The sequence below is a fragment of the Penicillium diatomitis genome, assembly GCF_028827545.1.
Source record: "Penicillium diatomitis strain IBT 30728 chromosome Unknown utg000011l_segment0_segment0, whole genome shotgun sequence".
In the NCBI taxonomy this organism is placed as follows: domain Eukaryota; kingdom Fungi; phylum Ascomycota; class Eurotiomycetes; order Eurotiales; family Aspergillaceae; genus Penicillium; species Penicillium diatomitis.
This window is the reverse complement of record NW_026623183.1, coordinates 564,585-579,335: the sequence shown is the minus strand read 5'-3', so window position 1 is coordinate 579,335 and position 14,751 is coordinate 564,585. Positions and strand designations below refer to the sequence as shown.

Below are 14,751 nucleotides of genomic sequence, written 5' to 3'. Positions count from 1 at the left end.
TACCTTGTTCAGTTAGCTCCACAGTTAGCGTTATTCCGAAGACAAAAGAAGCTTCATGCACTGTTGGCGACCACATGCACCAAGTGACTTGACGGGTTTCAGCCAATCTTGGTAGTTGGCACCGAGCCTTCGCCCCTTGAGACAGAATGTGACTGCAGACGGAAGAAGCTTCTTGCATGACCATGGCTACGGAGCCAGAAGTAGTCTTGCTGGTCGGAGTTGTCAAGCCTGACGAAGCATCGCGTCACAAGCAGAATGGACTTGATCCTAAACATGGAACGACGTGAGCAAACTCTTTGGTAGTTGAATCGACGTCTTCGTATGATATCGTACGTGCAGACGGCCATTGCTTTGACCTCGCGAATATCGAGCAAGGCATTATTGAGCTACGCACGATATCGACGACTCGAGCAGGGAACCCGTCGGTCATGGCACCCTCTGGTGAAGTCCTATGTTTCGTGATGCACGATAACGTCGGCTCGCGGCTCGAAGATGTCACTCCAGCTGCCGCCTTACTCGCCCCTATGAAACCGCGATGGATCATTTGACGAGGGGAAGGGTTGTTCTTCTTGGGAAAGGCTGGTCTGGATGTCGCTCGATCAAGCCTTTGTCGCTCGGGGGTCCATCGAACTTGCATGACATGGCGAGCAGGTCGACTCAAATACGGACTCGGGCTAGACGCTGGCTATAGGGGGGATAAGCTTGGACGGCCAAGTGATTGCCTCTTTGCCTTTTTATGGGCAAACTTTTCATATATCAATCTGCCCATGATACATTACCGGCCCCAATGAGAAATTCAAACCCGTTGATGGTCCGACTCGGTCTATCGGTGAAATGACCGCAGTTCCATAAGCATTTCGCCCCACCGCCCATCTGCACGGGAAGGATGTTGCTGACCCGACAGTGCGAGCCCGGCCGTGACGTTCGTTGACGATTTTCCTAACGCGGAAACAAGGCCCTGCAGGACAAGCGGAAACCGAGGAGGCGGGCATCGTGGTCGGCAATACCGGCAGACGAAACTCCTGGCATAGAAGACCAACGACGCACCGCAATCCTATCAGCTTTGCGCTTGTCGATGATCCTTACTCAATGGAGAAGATGGCTCTTTCTGCTCAGATCAACGTGGTATTGTCGGGTTGTGCAGAAGAGCGGGGAGAGGAAGGCTTGCCACGACGCTATTCCCGAGAGGGAAATTGCTTGGTTCAGCAGAGAGTCTGAGACACCCGAGCATAGACATCACGTTTTCCGGGGCGACAGTGGCTTCATGCATCAAAGTACCACCCAGTCATCATTCCATGCCGATCGAAATCTGGGCGACAAATCGAGGAATTACATCGCATTACTTTGCCTTGCATGATGCTGCGACCACTCGCGGGCTCCCTCAACTTCCCCCTAAGCTTTTCCCCTTGTGGCCATGTGAAGTATAAAAAGATCTCCTCGCGCCTCAAGATGCATGAAGCAAATTATCATTCTGTGAGTATTCTGACTTCACTTACGAGTCACAAAGGATTGTCGAATTACTTCTGATCGTTTTGTCTTCGAATTTCAACATGGTCTACGCTGCTTGGGCTCTGTTGAGCCTTGCAACTTTGAGCCATGGCTACGCGACCGAGAAGCGAGCCGGCTCAGCTTCTGCGTTTAGTTCCAATTCCGCCGGCAACTACAAGCTATCTTCAATTGCTGCACCAGTGCAAGGAAGTGGCAATCCTGGATCGGAGTCGACTTGGAAATTGAGCATTGATGATACCAGCTCTGGACACAAGCAATCCATTACTGGGTTTGGCGCAGCTGTGACAGATGCGACGGTGACCACGTTCAATAGACTTTCCAGCTCGAATCTCCAGTCGCTGCTCGAAGAGTTGATGACCAACTCTGGTGCAGACTTCAGCTTGATGCGTCACACCATCGGTGCATCTGATCTCTCGGGCGACCCGGCATACACCTACGATGATAATGGAGGTTCTGCCGACCCTTCGTTATCCGGCTTCAATCTGGGCGACCGCGGAACCGCCATGGCGAAGATGCTGGCGAGAATGAAATCCTTGCAGTCAAATCTGAAGATCCTGGGCTCTCCATGGAGCGCTCCTGGCTGGATGAAACTCAACGGTGTCATTGATGGCACCACCAATCAAAACAATTTGAACGACGGGTATCTGAGCAGCGGGACAGGTAGCTCCGGTTACGCTCAAGCCTTTGCCAACTATTTTGTGAAATACATCAAGGCATATCAGAATCTCGGCGCCAATATTGATGCAATCACTATTCAGAATGAGCCTCTGAACAGCCAGTCAGGCTATCCGACCATGTATGTGTATGCAGACGAGTCTGCGCAGCTCATCCAGAAGTACGTCGGACCTGCCATCTCCCAGGCCGGTTTAAATACCAACGTCTGGGCCTACGATCACAACACTGGTAAGTAGGAATATCCATCAAGAATATCCCATTGAAATCTTGTTCTAATGAAGTTCATTCGTCGCCCGAAAGATGTCCCATCTTACCCCCAAACTGTCCTCGACAATGCTGGACAATATGTTAACTCTGTGGCGTGGCATTGCTATGCCCCCAACAATGACTGGGGTGTCCTCACTCAATTCCACAACTCCAACCCTTCCGTGAGCCAGTACATGACCGAATGTTGGACTCCCGCCGGAACATGGAATCAAGCAGCCGACTTCACCATGGGGCCCCTTCAAAACTGGGCCCAAGGAGTCATTGCCTGGACTCTGGCAACGGACGGCTCTGATGGACCTCATCTGTCCAGCGGTGGTTGCGGGAACTGCCAGGGACTGGTGACCATCAATGGCGACAGCTACTCATTCAACCCGGCATATTACATGATGGCCCAGTTCAGCAAGTTCATGCCGCCTGGTGCTATTGTGTTGGATGGAACTGGGAGCTACACTTACTCTGGGGGAGGTGGTGTGCAGTCTGTTGCTTCGTTGAACCCAGATGGGACACGATCCGTCGTCATTGAGAACACGTTCAACAACGATGTTTACGTCACATTGTCCACCAAGAGTGGTCAGCAGTGGAGTGGGAACATCCCGAGCGAGTCGGTGACTACCTGGGTACTTCCCGCGGCGTGATTTGGGCACTTGACTTGGTCCCCTCGATGTGAGTGACCATGGCATTGTACAGATGGAGTAAACTATTGTATAGTCCCTAGAAATCAGTTTACATGCGATGGTACTTTTCCTTTGCGACAGCCTTTGCCACAACCTGTCCTTCTAGGCAAGACTTGAATATAACCCAGGAACGAACGCATCCCAATTAATACACTTATATAGCAAGCTTAGAACAGCTAACACCCTGTAGTCTTGACTTGAATGTAACTACACCTCTTATAGTCATGAGTCCAGGTTTAGTAGGCTAGGTAAAAGGCTGACGAGCCTTTTGGATGGCCTTTCCAGATAGTCCTTTTCACATAGGTGTTGATACAGAAGTCTTCCTCATAATTTTACCGAGATCGGGTGTTTCTTGATTCAGTATACCGCAACTCTTCGTAACATTCCCATTGGCCCCGAGTGCATCCATCGGCCGCCATAGACCCGGCGCTACAAGTAGAAGTATCAAGGATGCGAAGGCCTTTTAACAAAGGTCGATTGCCGACACAATCTCAAGCCCGGATAAAGATCGCATGAGAGCGTATGTTCAGAGCCTGTACCTCAGTCAAGAGTGACATTCATATTTCAAACTCAGCTGCACGCGTCTGTGGTCTTTGATTATTGGAATGACAGAAAGATTCCTCGCTGACCAGTGTCAGCATTAAATTCGGCTATCGGCTGTATCAAGCTCAAGACCTTCACAACCCATATGGATTTGTATAAAGACATACAATGAGTGGGATGTAAAAGTGATCGGGATTCATCAAGGAGAAAGTACCCATGTCGCAATCCCGACTAGCGGCTTGCTTGAAAACGGCTCTGTTAGGGTTAATCAGTCACGTGATATACAAGACCGCAAAGGCGAAAGGCAAGTAGCACACATCAAATTTTCATAGTTGATTGAGATGGAAGAGAAGGATCAGGATATGGAATATTCGTATTGTGCTTTTTTTGTCTATCATAATGAGATCATTAAGGGTGCGGTGTGGCCCTGCTCCCTATGTACAAAAACCACACAGAAAACAGGAGAAGGGTGACAGGAAAAATGACTGGGCACTGAATGTTCTACTTTCTCAAATGCTCAGAATTTTTGTCCGTAAGCAAAGAAAGCTCGGATCGAAGGTCGTGACGTGCGTGGGGTGAAATAAGTCGCTAAGAGAAGGAGAATAAAAAAGAAAATCTTGTAATGGGAGGGAAAGCCGAGTACCCGACCGCCCAAATGATGAAGAGTCAACCCAGATTGAAAACAACGCCGGGAATGGTATGCAAGAGGTCGAAGGGAGATAGAATGCAAAAGAATGACAGCGAATCACTGGGCGGCAGCAGCAAGCGATGATTGCAAGGCCTGGGTCATGGCCTCTTCTTGTCGCTTACGCTCCATCTCCATCAAGTACTGGGCGTACTTGGAACGAGGGTTGTGAATACCACACTCGGTCTTTTGTTGACCTTTCCAGCGACCGGAGCGCTCATCCTCATTGTCGGCGACAGGTTGCGTGGAGTGCCAATCACCGATACTCTTGTAGCCGCGGTCAAGCAGCTCGTTGTATGGCACGTCGTGTTCCTTAACATATGCCTTGACTTGATCGAAGGACCAGTTGGCCAGGGGGTTGATCTTAATGAGACCGGCCTCATCAACTTCGATGACGTCCAGGTCCCCCCGCTTGCCACCCTGGCTGCGGCGACGGCCAGTGAGGACGGCATGGACGTTGAGCTCTCGGTACGCACGCTGAGCGGGCTCAACCTTAGCCACCCAGTCGTAAAGCTGGTCATCGGCCTCCCAGAGACGGGATCCATACTTGGATTCAAACTCGGCAGGAGTGTCAGCACCCAGGGGCTTGTAGACATGGATGTTGTTGAGTGGGTAGCGTTTCCGGACCTTGTCCACAAGGGACAAGGTCTCAGAGAAGTGGTGGAGAGTGTCGAGAAAGATAAGGTCAACCATCTGAGGGCGTGGCACATTCAACTTGGACATCATGTCCAGCGTCACCAGGCCAGTCAGGCCAAAAGCCGTGGTCTGGAAAAGATGAGGCAATGATGTGATGCACCATCTCAGAATCTCTATGGATTGATAATTCATGTCAGCCCCTCTTCACCAGGAAAAAGTTGGGGCCGGGAGGGAAGCCCTGTGAGAGCAGATGAACATACCTTGGGGCTCGAGGAATTGCAGTTGACGATTGAGGAACTGAAGGTGAGGCTTGGTGAAGACAATCTCAGGGACATATTCGTCACTGGAGCCGCCGCTCACGTATCCAGACTCTGTGTTGGCATCCCGGGAGTCGATGCCATTCTCGGCATCTGAAGGGTAGTTTTTCGCAGGCATTTTGTAAGCTTGTGTATAATATCCCGAATGACAAGAGGAGTGTGAAGTATGAGAAAGACAGGCAAGTAGAAGCAAAGAGATAGCACAGCCAATTCAGGAATTCAAAGTAACGTGATGGATGATTGAAGGTGTGGGATGAAGAAGGCCGGTGTCGGTGCTTGACTGGATATAAAAGAGGAACGAGTGGATTATCGAGCACGACATCATCCTGATATCCATGCCTGGCATTTCTCATTTCTCATCCGGCTGCAATGCCGTCTGATTCTGCCGGCTATCCAGGGAAGCAATCACGCAATTCTCTCGACCGCCTTCGAGCACGCAATTGTTGCACTTTTGGTCTATGTGCCTCGCCGAAATACCCTCTTTTGTTTAAGGGCTCTGTCAATCGCAGTCACTGTTCCAAATGAAACTAGCTGGGCGTAGCATAGCGTGCATCTTGATTGGAAATCATGCTTATGAAAGAGTCGATCAATGCACCGTCTCCATAACGAAGGGCGTGCGCCATTATTCACTCCTGCTCATGGAGGAATCGGTGTAGCTGACCAATTCATACTGCGGATATGATTGCATAGCCACGGAGCTTTGAGTCTATTTCTTTTCGTTAGCAAGGTCTGCAACAATGAAGTTTCAGTAGATCTCATCGAGTGATTACCCAATTCGGCATGAAAACACTCCCCTGATCGCTGGAATAATGTGCGTCATCCTGGAATCTCCCAGCTATGGCTCGTATGCAATGTCCGTAGCGCGGAGCCTCTTCGTACCTTTGGTCCATTCTGCCGAGCGGTACTAGCTCTATGATCACGTGAGACAGAGCCTTCCCCTCCAAATGACCGCCACCTTCTCAAGGAACCTGTGAGGCGTGCCCAATCCACGAGTGACGACGGGGTGGTCTTCAAGACCTTGGACCAAGTCAGGTGACTTGTTGGAGCCCAAATGTTGGATCAGCACGTGCGGATCACCTGCCTGGAAAAGTGGGTTGGGAGCATACTCGGAGTCAACAAAGCTGTTCAAGCTCTTGTACAGTGACGGCGCAGGATCTTTCTATCCTACTTCGTCTGTTTCATCTACAAATCTCTGTTTCTGTCTCCTATCTTTTTTTTCACAAATATGGCTGATCCCGCCTCTTCCCGCCCACGCCCGTCGCTGGGCCAAATGCGAAGCAACTCATTCTTACAGGATCACCAGCAATACAAGCCCCCCGTCAACCAGACAATTGGGGAAGTTCTTGCTGCGTTGCCAGATGAAGCCGCGCTGAACAACCCTATCAAGCCCGATCCAGAGCGCGTCACCGACAGTGGAATTATCCATAGTTTGTTCAATCACCATCCCAATCCACTTCCCCAGGGTACCCCGCGTATTGTCGCAACCATTTTCTACAAGTCCGCCAGTCCTGTCCACCCCCACTATCACCCCGACGCATCCCCTGCTCTGCGTCCGGGAAACAAGCTTCCGTCGCCACAAATCCCCTCAGGCTCAGCTCCGTCTGTGGACATCGAGAAACTTCCTCGCGAACCGCCCGCGCGAGAACCCGAACCGCTGGACCATCTGTACGGGCCATATGTCTCGCAGCTATGTTTGACAAACTTCTTGCAAGTGCTAGAGTCTCTTCCTACCCCTTACCAGCGAACATACACATCTCACAGGTGTCTTGACCGTGAGGAACAACCGCATGTTGTCGAGGTTACATTCTCCCCACCCCCAGACCCAGCCTATCTCTCATTTGACGACCTGCGCAAACATGAGAGCATCTGGCGCTTCGAGCGTGAGTGGAACGTTGAAGTGGTGCTACAGCAGGAGAGTGTCTTCCGTCGGCACAAGCGCTTGGCTGTGTTTGATATGGATAGCACGTTGATTGAGAATGAGGTCATTGATGAGATTGCCAAGTTTATCGGTGTAGAGAAGGAGGTCTCGGTAGGTTTTTGCGGGCGTATTTCAATGTTTTGTAGAAGTCGTCGAAGATGTACTAATCCGCGATCCCGTAGGAAATCACTGAGCGTGCCATGAATGGCGAGCTCGATTTCTCTGCATCATTGAAGGCGCGCGTGAGCCTGCTCAAGGGGGTCCCGGCCGATGTCTTTGACAAGCTCAAGTCAACCTTGACAATTGCAAAGGGTGCCCGTGAGCTTTGCCGCGCTCTGAAAGCCCTCGGGTTCAAGATGGCCGTACTCAGTGGTGGATTCCAGCCTCTGGCTGAGTGGCTAGCTGGTGAACTTGGCTTGGACGTTGCTGTTGCAAATCACGTAAGTAACAACGAGAGCCGAAAGCATCGGATTGTTCTAGTGACTTACCGGAAACTCGCCCTCCGCAGCTTGAGATTGACCCAGTATCACAAACCCTGACCGGCAAGCTCGTCGAATCGAAGCCCATCATTGACGCTACTCAAAAGCGCACTCTCCTCAAATCGATTGCCGCAGAATACAACATTCCCATTTCGCAGACCATCTCCGTGGGCGACGGCGCCAATGATCTTCTCATGCTGCATGCAGCTGGCTTGGGCGTGGCATGGCGCGCCAAGACCAAGGTTCAGCTCGAGGCTCCAACTCGTATCAACGGCCAGAGTCTCACTGATATTCTCTACCTGCTGGGCTTGGACAACGAAGACATTGTTGAGCTGTGCTCTGGCGCACAGAGTACAGCTTAGTGAGCTTGTCACAGACGCTTACACGGATTTTCCAGCCATGTCAGCTTCCTTCCGGACTCTCCCGCCTGTCCCTCGCATACACGGAATCTCAAACGGGGCTTGTAACGTTTCGATTTGACTGGCTGGGTCCCGAACATCGCACGCACATTTCAGTTTCTCTATTGGTTGATTGGCGAGGTGCCTCGTATATCTTCATTCTCGTGGACCAGGTAGTGACATTGTAAAGATCGGCTCGTGCAGGGGTTGGGTATCTGCTACGTAAATATGCGTATAGCAAAAGGTGCCACATTGTGTATGATGGCGTGACTTATGACCCTGAACAAACATAACGCATGGCATAGCTTATGAATCATCAACGATATATTCTGGATAAAAGTCGTACGATCTCGGGACTATCAAATAACACAGTAGTCATTCGTTTCATTGATCAGTGGACGGGACTGGAAGCTCACACATTTTAAAGCAAGTATATAAGCAGCCTGTACAAGGGAGCAGGAATTGATAGGTACCTAGTAACACAATAGAGAGAAGAACAAAGTGTCCATGTTGAATTAGGTGTAATAAACACCGAATGCCGACCAAACCAATGCAAAGCAACGCCAAATGAGGTGATCGTGGAGGATATCAGGGAAAAACAAGTCAAGTCCGGAGTGGAAGATGTATGGGTGTTGAAGGAGGAGAAACGCAAAAATCAGGCAGCAGTCTTGTCCAATGAAGGAGAGGTTTGCTCCACGGCGGGTGTGACACCGCCAGAAGCAGCGCGGCGCTTTTTGAGAACATTTTCAATGAAAGCCTCGCCTGCCTTGTAGCTGCTGCGTACCAAAGGACCAGATGCGCAATACAGGAAGCCCATCTCAAGTGCTCGCTTACGCCAGTACTCAAATCGATCAGGGGTGACGTACTCGTGGACCGCCATGTGACGCTTGCTTGGACGCATGTATTGACCAAAAGTAACGACATCAACCTTGACGGCGCGCAACTGGCGCAGTGCATCCTCGATTTGCTCATCGGTCTCACCAAAGCCGAGCATGAGCGAGGTCTTGGTGATGAGATCCGGACGAGCTTGCTTGGCGGCATCCAAGACTTGGATAGACTGCTGGAAGGTGGCTCGGCGGTCTCGGATGTGTGGTGTGAGAGCCTCCACGGTCTCGACATTGTGAGCGTAGACGTCCAAGCCGGATTGCGCAACCAAAGCGACCATGTCCATGTTACCCCAGTAGTCACCCGTCAAGCACTCCACAAGGATATTGGGGGCCTTTTGCTTGATCTTGATCACGGTCTCGGCAAAGTGGCGAGCGCCGCCATCTGCCAGGTCATCTCGGTCGACACTGGTCAGGACCACATAACCCAGTCCCCAGCGGGAAATCGCTTCGGCAGTGTTTTCGGGTTCGTGAGGGTCAAGAGGCGCTGGGCTTCGGCTGGTCTTCACGCTGCAGAAGCGGCAGCCACGGGTACAGGTGTCACCCATAAGCATGATCGTTGCTGTCGCCGCGGACTTGTCACTGCCGCCCCAGCAGTCGGAAATGTTGGGACAACGAGCCTCCTCGCACACTGTATGTAGATTCAGACCACGCAAGTCCTTCTTCAATCGTTGATAGTTCTTAGAGTCGGGAATCGGTGTCTTCAGCCACGAAGGCAAACGAGTCATTTCCTTTTGCGACCGGCGGGCCCAACCATGGCTGTTTTGAGCTCATACGCTTCAGCGGCGTCAAGCGGCTCCTCCTTGCCTCCAGACACAAAATCGGAAAAGGAAGGACCGGCATTGAGCTTGTCCTTGAACGTCGTGGCTCGCCGCCGTGTCAACCCATCGGGCGAACTTGAGGTGGCGGACGAGGCATCGGTTGTGGCATAGGTGCGATAGGCAATTGGAAGTGCGGAGGGACCCAAAGACGGACTGGCTGTTCGAACGGACGAGAGACACCGAAGTGCCCGTGAGGAAGCTGCCATTGTAGCGTATCGTAATTGTCTTTGTACTCGTGAGTGAAGAGTTCGAGAATCCTATTTCAAAAGATAAGCCGTTGATACTGGAGAATCCCGCGGGAAACCGTCTAGCTTTCTGACTAACATTCCCCGTCCGGACCATCTTTGTTCCGCCGATCAGCGGTCGATTGAACCGACGCCGAGATCAAGCTTCGCCGACTGTGGGGCTGAGAGCTTCGCAAGTACAGTGGGTGAGTAGGGTACGGTGAAGGCGCAAGTTGCAGTAAATCTGACACTGTGTGCGGTAGAGATAAGTTGAGTCCTTGACGTTTGGTGTGTTTCTCTCGCTCAGTACTTGTGGGTAGGGGGGCTGGGGAGTTCCTAGTGTAGAGGGGAATGCTCAAGGCAGTCTGATCTCACTAGACAGGTCGAGTCATAGAGGAACCAAACCACAACCACCAGCACGCACGTCCAGAGATCTCCCAGCCCGACCGTACAACACCTATCCGTAGGATGTCAAGAGGCACAAGTGAAGATCAAAAGGAGTGTGTCATTGCAATGCAAAAGAATCCGACTGTAAAGACTGTACTGAAACCTCAATTCCCTTCTCCGATAGGTCTCCCGGATCCCATGAAGTTGTTCAATCCCTTGGGTCCTTGGTTGTTAAGTTGATTGACCCCCTCTCGTCATGTCCAAATAGTCTCTCCCGACTATAAGGCCACCATCAGGCACACGCACCTCTGCAGACTATCTGTTCTACATACAGGCAACCGGATTCCCTACTACACTAGGTACGAATATAAGAGCAACTCAGTACTTTGTACTTTGTTGGTTTGGAGCACAGAGAAGTATTAAGATTATGATATATGTAGTACCTAGTACCTACTACCTAGTGTGTGTGGGTATAGTAATATGCCAATGAACTGATTTCCAAAGCGAGAAATCGCTATCACAAACGCATGAATGAGAATCGCAGTATAAGGGTATGGTAAGGACAGAGAATAGAATTCAAAGCGAACAGAACAAGAAGGAGATGTTTCGAGTCGATCGAATGTGGGAATCACTGGAGGGAAAAAGAAGAGAGCGAATGATCCATGGTGGGGGAGAATGACAATAATGAAATGGATGATAGAGAACGGACAACATGAGGTACGTTGTGGAAAGAATGTCGACAAGACATTGGTTTAAAGATTGTGGGAGGTTTTGGAAAGAAAAATGAAAGAGAGGGTTGAGTAGGCAAGTGAGGAATAAGGTAAACATCTTCTTAGACATGTGTCTCAAGTACTTGGGCAAGGACCTCAAGAGCTGACTTGAGCGTGCCGTCGGATCGGCCGCTGATAGCAAAGAGAAGTCTGTCGATGATTTTCTCGACATGATGGTGAAGATCCAGCGTGCGGGAACCAGGCCTGCGCTCCTTGGCGCGGCTAGGTGATGCGGTTGGGAGCTGAATGCCCAAGGTACTGTAGGCCTTTGCTGGCACAGCCTCAACACAGTACGAGTCGGCTCGTGATGATAATGACGGTCTCCTGCGCTGCAACTTGCTCAAGGAATGAAGATAATTGCGTGCGATGAGGGCCGCGCACAGACAATCGAGCAAATTGTCTGCGACTGTCGGAAAGATTGTTCGAAAATGACGTAATAGAGTCTTCTCGTCGTTTTTGCGAAGGAAGACGATGACCGGCGATGCGAGTCGAAGCATATGGCGAGGAAAATCTTTCACCGAGTGTTCAAGTTCACCCAGAGACCATTCATGGTCATCCAGTGTCCACTGAGAGTCCCAGGAAGTTTGCTTTTCCAGCTTCTCATCTTCAGACGGACGGAACGCGTGACCCGGCGAGTGTGTTCGCAGGTACGGCGACGCTTTGGGGCTGACGCTTCCCGAACGAATCTCTGGTTGCAGTGTAGCCTCATTCTCATCGAAGGTGGACTCCAGCTTGTCGCCAATAACGGTCGACGAAACACTGTCAGATGTCAACGACCCAGGATCAGAGATTGTATCGTCGTCTCTAGAGTGCGCGAACTGTTCAATCGGACAATCCGATTCATCTGGCTCAAACTCGGTCCTTTGTTCCGCACTTTCGAGTGGCGTATCCAAAGGCGTGTCTGGGCTGAAAGCGGAAATTTCTTCCTGTCGCTGATCTGGGGTCATCGGAGATCGCGCAGGTTGGTGACCAAGGAATGGGGGCGCAAAAGGTGGAACAGAGGCACCCATTGAAGGTGAGGATTGCCGCGATATGTCCACAAGCTTCGGTTTACTCGCCACGGCAAATCTCTGTGTCGAGCATGATTAGCATAAAGGTCACATGATATGACAAGTAAATGAAGACTCACCACTGGTTCGTCAAGGGTTCGCGTCTCCGGATACCAGTTGAATGTGGGCATCGGCGGGTCCTGTTCAATGATTTGACACTTTCGGCGGTTCGACTCTCTAGGATGATCCTGTCGATCGAGCCGATTATGTGGAACACTCTGCAACCATGTTTCACAATACGAGAAATTAGTGGGCACCCAACTCGCCTCGCTCGAGACTGTCGTCGTCCGCGGTCGTTGAGGTTTCGGGGACCCGGAGGACATAGAAATTTGAACACTGTAGTGTGACGAAGGCGAACCAACAGTCTGCTTATCCACGGGTCTTGGATGTTCTTTGGGGCTTGAGGTCGCGAGTGTTTCCTCACACTGTCGAATCAGAATTGAATGCGCCTCGTGAACGTTAGTTACATCCGTACGTCGCTTCTCAGGTAACTTAGTATGCCAAACTGAGGCTCCGGGTGGTTCACGAGGAGGCTTCTCATCTGCAAGTGTCTCTTCTGAAGCTTTTCGAGACAGCTGCGACTGAAGCTTCGGTGCCTGTGGTTTGTTTGACTTTGAGCTACTGAAGGACCTTCCAGTGGCAGGACCTGGTGGGTGCAAATATCCAGGCTGAAGGGTGGCGGATTCCTTTTGACTTTCAAAGTAGGAGGCGTCCGGGCCAGTACTTGCTGGCCTGGATTCGGAGATTGGAGGACTGGGCAACAAGCCGAACGCTGCCATGCTTGCCGACGTTAGATTTTGGTCTGATCGCCACGTTCTCAATGCATGCACTTTCGGTGTCTTTGAGGACTGCCGCGTGGGTCGTGTGGAGAAAGGAAATGTGCCATCGCAAGATGCTGAGACTGGAGACGATGCTGATACAGGCGACCCTGGCAATCTCAGTTGAAAAGGCTCCTTCATTCTGCGAACAGACCGAAACGGCGAAGCGCAAGACGACGTGCGATCTGCAGCCCGACGTGGAAGAGGTACAGGCGGTTCATGCATGTCCGATGATGACACCGGAGGCGCTGGTGCAAAGGATAAGGAGGGTGGGTAGTGTTTGCTTGTCCGACGCCGAGGTTGATATGTAGGTGACCACCTTCGCGGCGATGGGATGGGGTCCAAGACACAATCCCGAAGGGCCATCCCATCGGGGTCTATTGATCCATCCCTGAAAGGTTGACTCTTGACTCGTGTTTCCATCCGGACTGGCGGACAGATAGACTTTGATATTTGAGAGGGTCCAGAATCCATACTAGCCGTCATGGCGTCGGTTCCTGGATGGATTGAAGACACGACGCTGGATCCCGGCTGCTTGAATTGATCCGTCTCGCCCTCCAGAGCAGTTGAAATGTTTTCTATTGGCGTGTACCGGTCGAGATCGCAATGGTTCACAATGGCAGGTGTTGTCGAGTGTCGCAGAATCCGTCGTGATCAAAACAAAAACGATCGCAATCGCCTGTGTAGGGGTTCGATTTGTCCTTATACAAGAACAGTGGCGCTTGGGATCAAAGACAATCGGCAGGATTGATGATCACCGGGGTATTGAGACCTTGTACAAGCCCGCCCCTTGACAGGAATGATGGGAGAAGTTTACTCCTTCGCGACAGAACGGTCTATGTATCTCACTTGACTTCCAGTTGAGGTACATCAGGAACAGCGACGAGCGTTGCCACCCCTTCTTCTAGGAAACGGCACGCTTTCTCGTCGGCACTACTTTCAGGTTACTGCCAGGCACGAGTTCGGGCAATAATAAGGAGAATGAGCTTACGCTGTCCTTGCATTCCAGAAAGAGATGAGATGAGGAACAGCAAAGCTACATGATTGGATCCATGACCAGTAGTCATGGAAGCCAAGGACCTGCAGGAGCCCGTCAACGTGGAAAACAACCCCATCCATCAATCCTCACCGTCATCCGTCTCATAGCCCCGGTGATTGAGTGGAGTCTGGGAATGAGACATCCGGGTTGGACTTGAAGTCATCTCCAGCTCATAGGCGAATCAGCACCCTTACGAAGGGCAACAGGATCGACCGCAGGGTCTTCACGAGCGGGCAACAACCGGTTCGATTGCAGGATGTGTCTCGTCGCCGCGGGACAACAGGGGAAGGGGAGCTACCCCTTGCTTCGGACCTGCTCATGCCCTAGCTGCAGTCTGAAACTCGACTATAAAAATGCTTCGCCGCGCCAAGAATGCGTGATCTGACAAGCGGTGATCGGAGTAGACGAGCCGCTTCGTATGCCCGTTCGGCTCGTAGATATGTCGATAGGTTCGCCTCGGGAGGCATATTCAAATTGAACCGCATTTACAGGACATCAGCCTCGTCGACTAGTCATACCGCGTGTGGCAGGTGCTATCACTGGGAACACCGATGGGCAGCAACCCCCATGTAATGCATGCTCGGCGGATGTTATCCAATCCGGCCCAGTAGGCTCGTTTCAATATAGTCGGAGTAGTGAACACTGGATACACATGTCG

General features: G+C 51.3%; 6 protein-coding genes across 6 annotated transcripts; 3 read left to right on the top strand and 3 right to left on the bottom strand.

The window, feature by feature from the left end:
- Nucleotides 1-273: 273 nt before the first annotated feature.
- N7539_007885 (uncharacterized protein) lies at nucleotides 274-548 on the top strand (the record flags this gene model as incomplete). The annotated part of the gene is made up of 2 exons (XM_056937486.1): nucleotides 274-283; nucleotides 340-548. The coding sequence occupies 2 exons, from the start codon at nucleotides 274-276 to the stop codon at nucleotides 546-548; spliced, it is 219 nt and encodes a 72-aa protein (XP_056787351.1).
- Nucleotides 549-1,550: 1,002 nt separating this feature from the next.
- N7539_007884 (glycoside hydrolase family 30 protein) lies at nucleotides 1,551-3,086 on the top strand (the record flags this gene model as incomplete). The annotated part of the gene is made up of 2 exons (XM_056937485.1): nucleotides 1,551-2,412; nucleotides 2,485-3,086. 2 exons carry the CDS (start codon nucleotides 1,551-1,553, stop codon nucleotides 3,084-3,086), a joined length of 1,464 nt encoding a protein of 487 aa, XP_056787350.1.
- A 1,327-nt stretch (nucleotides 3,087-4,413) lies between these two features.
- met16 (phosphoadenylyl-sulfate reductase (thioredoxin)) lies at nucleotides 4,414-5,424 on the bottom strand (the record flags this gene model as incomplete). The annotated part of the gene is made up of 2 exons (XM_056937484.1): nucleotides 4,414-5,162; nucleotides 5,250-5,424. 2 exons carry the CDS (start codon nucleotides 5,422-5,424, stop codon nucleotides 4,414-4,416), a joined length of 924 nt encoding a protein of 307 aa, XP_056787349.1.
- Nucleotides 5,425-6,531: 1,107 nt separating this feature from the next.
- On the top strand, nucleotides 6,532-8,065 carry N7539_007882 (phosphoserine phosphatase SerB; the record flags this gene model as incomplete). Its single annotated transcript, XM_056937483.1, has 3 exons — nucleotides 6,532-7,335; nucleotides 7,407-7,664; nucleotides 7,733-8,065. The coding sequence occupies 3 exons, from the start codon at nucleotides 6,532-6,534 to the stop codon at nucleotides 8,063-8,065; spliced, it is 1,395 nt and encodes a 464-aa protein (XP_056787348.1).
- Nucleotides 8,066-8,756: 691 nt separating this feature from the next.
- On the bottom strand, nucleotides 8,757-10,012 carry N7539_007881 (lipoate synthase; the record flags this gene model as incomplete). Its single annotated transcript, XM_056937482.1, has 2 exons — nucleotides 8,757-9,686; nucleotides 9,740-10,012. The coding sequence occupies 2 exons, from the start codon at nucleotides 10,010-10,012 to the stop codon at nucleotides 8,757-8,759; spliced, it is 1,203 nt and encodes a 400-aa protein (XP_056787347.1).
- A 1,237-nt stretch (nucleotides 10,013-11,249) lies between these two features.
- N7539_007880 (uncharacterized protein) lies at nucleotides 11,250-13,540 on the bottom strand (the record flags this gene model as incomplete). Its single annotated transcript, XM_056937481.1, has 2 exons — nucleotides 11,250-12,257; nucleotides 12,317-13,540. 2 exons carry the CDS (start codon nucleotides 13,538-13,540, stop codon nucleotides 11,250-11,252), a joined length of 2,232 nt encoding a protein of 743 aa, XP_056787346.1.
- Nucleotides 13,541-14,751: the final 1,211 nt, after the last annotated feature.